This window comes from Botryllus schlosseri, chromosome 14 (assembly GCF_051294905.1).
Source record: "Botryllus schlosseri isolate E-star chromosome 14, Bs_hap1, whole genome shotgun sequence".
Lineage (NCBI taxonomy): Eukaryota > Metazoa > Chordata > Ascidiacea > Stolidobranchia > Styelidae > Botryllus > Botryllus schlosseri.
Window position 1 is genome coordinate 15,989,911 of NC_137249.1, and position 7,111 is coordinate 15,997,021.

Sequence of the window (7,111 nt, forward strand, 5' to 3'; positions counted from 1 at the left end):
TTGGTTTTCGCCCAGAAATATACCAACAAGACCATTCACCATTTACACTAACACCATTTTATCAAAAATAATGCAGCTTTTCCTATGACACGCTTCTAGAATTCTATAAGACGTCCAATCCGGGGCCTAATCTTTGTTACAGACAGTCGGGCACAAACTCACGATAGCCTACTAATACAGAGCCTTGGATTTGCTATTCACTGTGTCATAGAATCCTCAACTCGCTTTTAAAAGATATCGTATGATTTCCAGATTAAGGAATACTGTATAGTACCGTGGATGTAAAAGCCTTGTGCAGAGCACAAATTCTAATTCGTAAGCAACTTTAGAATGTAGGCTTGAAAAAGCAATAGGAAATATCGGAGGGACGGACATCGATCCAACCGTGGATACTTCATATTGCTACCTCGCAGACCCGGACAAGATAATTATTTGCCTTTGCCGAGCGTATCTTAGTTTAAAATTTGATACAGCAACATTTACTGGATTGTTAACTGCTACATTTCTCACCTCTCCTGTAAAAATGCAAATAAACATACCTTGTTAACATTAATATGGATTGCACTTGGTACGTCGTCTTTCAAGAACAGAAGATCAATGTCGGCCGGCTGCAAAAGGCTGACGTACAAATTGAAACCGTTGGCGCTACGCAACTCTCCTTCCTTCCCTTCCTCTGTTACTTCCTGCTTCTGATAATCTGGCGGGTAGTAAAACTTCCACAACTGGAATATTTGTCTGACAAAAATAGAAAATATTGGGCTTCACCGATAGAAAAGATAAATGCCACCACAAAAGATCTACCATCTCGCTTGCATCTGACATTTAAAAAACTTCTTGGAGTTACACAACTTCAATATACAATTGCATAGCATATTCATATTGAAATGAACCCGAAAATATTCGGTTTCATTTCAATATGACATTTACAACATGCAAGAATAAAGCAGGGCATTGTAAAACGTAGGTGGTTGAAATAGTCATCATTGGTTTCCAAGTAGAAGTAGAAGCAATGTCGTAAATTTCTACTCGAGCACAGAAATGACAACTACTGAGTGCAAGTAGAAGTAGTTTGAGTTCAACCACTTATGTTAGCAGTGCACTACTTGAGTCCTTTGAATAAGTAGAAGTACTCTGTCACCACCTCTGCTTAAAAGTAGTGACTATTATATCGTGTCGTAAAGTTAACTTCACTCTTCTGAAAGATAGCTTCAATGTCATTCCACTCACAGACGTTGTCTCTTTTAAATTGCTTTGACCGTGAGTAATAATGATGCAGGCCTACCTTAATACCCATATTCTATACAACCGCACACCTACAAAACATTCAATTACATTAATTAATTACGATACTTATGGTACACAGCCAAATACGTGTAACAGACACTCTTCTCTAAAAGCATTCGACGTTATTTCTGAATTTTAAATTAAGAAACACATATTTATTAATGCGTATCAACAAAACTACTGTCACCTAATCGAAATGAAGTTACAAACCATTCACCATATCAGCCAGGAGATTTATTAGATATACATGATGTGACTATCTGTACCGGTATAACAAACATTATAATAGAGCAGCTTGAACTATCATTTCTTACTCCGAAAATATACATACCGGTCAGCCCAAGGTCCATAATTCAAAGTAACCCTTCTGTCGCAACGTACTTCCAGCTCCCATACGGAGCTGTCATCTTCGATGTCGTGATCGGTGGCCTTGGCCTCGTACTCGGAAAAATTCGACTCAGCCGACGGCACTCCTGTTTTTCCTGATTTACGTATTCACAGAGAAATAGGTCAGCACGTTCGTCAAGAAACAACGCGACAGCGACAAAAGTAATTGAAGTAATGAAGAGATGAACAGTCTTGTGAAGATAATAGGAAAGCATTGTACAAGACGGGATGGATTTGCAGTTTCGAATTTGTTGAATTCAAGAATCCTGCATTATTATTGAATGATTCAGTATCCCAGATGTAAATGACGAAGACTTGCAGTCACACTAAATGTTTTCAGGGCTGTCCTCTGGATTTGAATTTCTAGGTATAGCTTTTGTGGGTAGTCAAGAGTGTTGGTTGATAGTGGCAGTCCCAATTTTAGGTACAACAGACGACAAGCTAGGGTCGCTAATACATTATCGATTGAGTCGCCAACATTAGTCACAATCAAACTTTTATAACTATGGTTCACAATTTTGGATCCATGAGAGTCGGTAACGGAGTCTAATGCAAGTTTACGCAATTTGTCAGCTTAGAGCTAAACACATTCGAAGTTTGAGCATCACCAGGGAGTAGCAAAGACCTCAGAGAAATACACACCTGGTTCGTCCCAAATGTATTTGAAAAACACATTGCTCGAATGCACGAGGTTGTACCCCTCTCCCATTTTTCTAGGCGGCGGATCGGTTCCGCGATTTTGTCGATGGGGCGGCAGTGTCGCCGGGTCGTATTTGGGACTATTGACGAGCATCACTTTCACAGACCCCAGGCTACCTTCCAGCACATGCATGAAGAGATCGTACACGTTGCTAGCTTTGGCAGTCTTGTACTGCGCGTTGACATCCTCATAGGCAGCAACTGTGACGAAATTGAACCAAATAAGTCGAGAAGTATGGCAATATCGATTGTCACCTATCAAACCTAGCACTGTCTGATAACGTATGTTTGTCTAAATATAGAGTACGGTATCTATTAAGTAGAAAAGATGACATTGAGATGATAAGCCTCGTAGGCCTAGTACAGTCACATAGTAAAAAATCCTGTGATAATTCATGGCAACTTAGAGTACAGTAATTAATGACTTAGGCGTTAAAATCACTTGATATATATGTCCACTTGTCCAGATGATAACATAGTAATAACGGCGTTCGATTAGATGTGAAAACGCAGCACATTTCAAAATTTGATTCATCGCAACAGTTACAAAAGTCAGCTTAGTCGCCTACATGAATTCCACACATTTGCAGAAACATCCTACCCATAAAGGTACTATATTCATTACAAACATGTTTGTAGTTTTCAGAAAACCCAATAGGCTACTGCTCAAACCGCTACCTTGCAACTGACGATCGGAAAACTTGGTGACGAAAAAATTGAGTGACCGAAAATGTAGAATGCACTCACCTAATGTTGATGGGAGAAGTTTGTTGCCAAATATCACTTTTCCATATGATATCTGAATCTTAATAACTGGAATTAGATTCCTCCACTGCGATATTTTCTGATCAACCGGCTTCTGTTCTTGAGTTTTATCTAAATCTGAGATGGAACAAATTATTTCTTTTGTCGGAGTCATCTTATCCTATATCTAATGTAGTCAGGCAAAGTCTTGACCAGAAAGCAAGTAGTAGTTATGTTCAATTGTGCAAATTAGTCATCTGTAAAACCTGGTGAAACAGTCATCAACAGAGCCACCTGTTTACATCGTATTTCAACTGTTAGCATAAACCACTCAAACTGGAAAGCTTTCATTGCAAAATATTTGTGGTTTCTGAAATATACTTTGAGTGACTGTTATCAAGATCTAAGAACACAACACCTGGACAAGTGTTACAGATTAATACTCAAATTTGCAGTCTACGGGGAAGAGTGAATCATATAGACACTGTATAATGTATATGTTCAATGTCTCTCGAGAGAGAGGAACTTTGTCATGTTGACCACCGCTTGTTCTCGTATAACATTCAGAAGCCTACTTTACAAAGTATGTTTCATTGAAGAGAACGAGAGAGCGTGAATTTACTTTTCTGGTACTACATATTTGAAAACGCTACCGAACCAAATTCCCTCATACCGATACATCAACACATAGTGGCTGAAGCTGACATAAGGCTTGATGGCCAACTAGATTGATATTTTTATCTTTACTTTCCATTCAGTGTACAGTACATGCCTCCTTTTTTACATTGCCTAGGCCAGGTGGGTGTCTGATTTCGAAGACTACTCCAAGTCATTTCTAAAAAACTTCCTCTCTTTCATTGCATCGCAGTTTTGTGGTGTATTGAAATGATGAAATTTTTAGCAATAAATTGAATTGAATCTTGAAGTAAAACAAAATTCTTTGGATGAACCATGGATTTCATGTACCGGTATTGAATATTTTGCAATCCCCTTAATGGTCAAATATTGAAGGCCAGTAATGTAAAAATATCCAGAGAACAGTCGCTTAGCATTGTCACAAATGACGAATTCACGATTTATAGTGACTGAAATGTATGGTGCATAAATGGTGTTGTTACATAGCGGTGGTGAGATAATGGTTTTAATTATAATCTGCCCTTCAACGAGACAGTAATTTGATGTCCTACAAAGGCTAATGATAAATTTTTAACTCCTACAAATAAATATGAACCAAGTAATGCAGCTTTGTAAACCATATTATCATCAGTGTGGATGGATGGAGGCCTACTGGAATTGCTCTTGAATTTACAAGTGAATCACAAATACTAATCAGATTTTGAGCAGCTTCTTGGAGCTACAGAACTTCAATACACAATTGATTATTATCTTCATATTGAAATGAACCCGAATATTTTCAGCTGACACTCGTCAGGGGTAATCGTCGGCAACTAGTAGAGAATTCAAAAGAACATCGTATATCAAAAATTGTATCACAAAATATGACGTCACCAGCATGAAATGTCGATTACGAGAGCGTTTAATGTAATATTTTTAGATGGTACACGAACTGTTTTTGTTGACACAGCCTTCGCTGGTGTATTTCGATAAAAGTCGACTCCAAGGCACACAAATGAAAGTGTGAACGGCCCCTTCCGATGACGCAAGTCAGATTTTGCAATGCACATTAGCAGGTCAATGTGCAACGACATTACATAGGGCTGCACAACTACAACCAAATATCAGGAAACAAGTGATGTTGATCCCAGGTGAAAACAGCGAAACCCCACCACATTATTCACGTAATCAAGTTGAGCATTATAAACCTTATTACAGTTATACTACAAAGAATCCGAAACCTACTTGATTTGTCAACAAAGGTTTGTGAGTCAATACCAAACAGCTTCTCAAGACGGCCATATACACTTGATCTGTTGTACACATGGTATTCGAGACCGGATATGAATACACTCAGCCTTGTGTGTCCTTCATTCAAGTCTGAAATAAATTTATATGCCAAACGGTTTAGTGGTGACACAACATCCTGGAGGCATATAAATAAGAAGCGCTGGCTTTTAAATGCCGTAATGAGCTAGAATCGTTTCAAAACAGCACTGATGGCTATCCATTATTAGATATTATACAGAGCCAATGATTCAGAACTATTTTGTTGCATTTTCCCCTTTTTGTTCCTCTATAACACAGAAGGAAGTTGTCAAATTTTAACCAATTCATATTGTTTCCAATCGATTGCAACAGCTTGTCATGCCTTTATAAAGACATAGAGTGATCAAAGTATGATATTGCAACAGCCAACAGCTATACCATAAAATTAGATATAGACCAAAGTCATTGAGACGTAGATGAGTATGTCAACATAGCTTTACATAGCAGTGATCATTACCAGCAATATAGTTATAAAACAAGCACAATCATTTAGCTCCCACTGTTATGATACATGACATGGCTACAATCTAGAAAATTGAAACTACACCTTTTTTCTTTCTCCAGTGACTAAATTGATACGGTCTCCACCATCGGAAGATGCAATATCCATCGTAAATGAAGATGGAATTGTCGGTGGTGATATATTCCACATCGCGAAACATAATTTTTCCAGAAAGCACAGATATAGAAAATGATCCGAGCTTCAAGTAACCATCTGAAAAACGGAAAAAATTCACGCCACGTTCGCGTTAGAAATGCGTCGTTCCACAATCATGGATACACACCTTTGATGAATGGATTGAGACATTTGGTTAAAATAAATCCGAAAATTCGCGCATTGTAAAACGTCAAGTAGAGGACCCACAGAGCGGAAAGTATCGCAACGGCAAAAAATTGGAAGAGTGACGAATTGGCATCTTTCAAATCTCGGTCTATACATTTCAAATCTTGCAGCACCTGGTCCCCGCTACAATTCAGAGCCGGGGATAAATCCACAGTTGTGACATATGGCTCGCTTGAATTCTGTGTGTCGCTCAGTGAAATCAAGGAAGCCCATAGCAGGATGAGGCGCATTGTAGCACAGAATCTAACCTACTGATGCTGATATTGTAAGTCACATTTCTCTAGAAAAAGACACAAGTTATATTTACATCGAAAGTAACAAAAAATAGTGAACGAACAGGAATGGCAATCACTCTGAATGACATTCAGTGATAAAACAATGTAATGTAATGAAAAATATAATGAGTGTCAGGTGTCAGTGTCCAATTCGAATGTGGCAATACATTGACACATGAAAAACAACGCCAATATGGCTCTGACTACAGGCAGTATGTTACAAATGTTAGGGGAGGCTATGGGCTAATTCAATATTTATTCAGCAGATGATTGATATCAGGCAGAGAAATGTGACAAGAATAAGACGCGGTTAAGCAGTCGGCATTTGTTGATGCAATGGTAATCTAGCGATAATCATGAATTGCTACATTATATCGCTTGTAGAACGGATCATCGATTTTGAATCTGTTGCTAATGCTCTTGGCTTACATAATTCAAATCATCATATGTGGTTTCTCTTTAATGGGAGGTATCCATTCTATGTTTATAAATTAATAACTCTCAATTTCAATTTCATAGCATACTGCGATGCAACATCAGTATCAAACACTAATGATTCTAACTGGGCAGTACTTTCCTCGAGTACGGTAGGAATAATGTACCGAAACTATATTTCTCATTGATAATATAAATCATAGTTTAACGGGCATATTACTACACTACTAGATAAAAAATTGGATGTCACTAAAATCACCACAATTGATACTGGACTCGGAATCATGTACTCAAATTGTTGTACCCAGCGCTACTAACGACAACAAGTTAGGAATCAGCACGACAATATCAATTATTTTGGCGATTTTGCCACGATGAACAGAACATTCTTGATATTAGTCAGCAAAGATCAGCTTGCTTTTGTTGATTCCGAATCTTGGTGCAATTCAAAGATTTTTGAGATTATAACTCGTGGGTCGGTCGAATCAAACTTTTCAAG

General features: G+C 38.1%; 1 protein-coding gene across 1 annotated transcript in view; it reads right to left on the bottom strand.

Moving 5' to 3' along the window:
• Positions 1–6,135, bottom strand: part of LOC145455873 (bridge-like lipid transfer protein family member 1) — a 72,319-nt gene extending 66,184 nt beyond the window's left edge. Inside the window, exons 1-7 of the mRNA XM_080333894.1 lie at positions 5,844–6,135; positions 5,606–5,773; positions 4,975–5,109; positions 3,118–3,252; positions 2,314–2,571; positions 1,616–1,766; positions 540–735 (exon numbers count right to left, since the gene is read on the bottom strand). Coding sequence (XP_080190020.1) covers positions 540–735; positions 1,616–1,766; positions 2,314–2,571; positions 3,118–3,252; positions 4,975–5,109; positions 5,606–5,773; positions 5,844–6,132 — 1,332 coding nt within the window. The 5' untranslated portion in view covers positions 6,133–6,135. The remainder of the gene's footprint in view (positions 1–539; positions 736–1,615; positions 1,767–2,313; positions 2,572–3,117; positions 3,253–4,974; positions 5,110–5,605; positions 5,774–5,843) is intronic.
• Between the last annotated feature and the right edge of the window lie 976 nt (positions 6,136–7,111).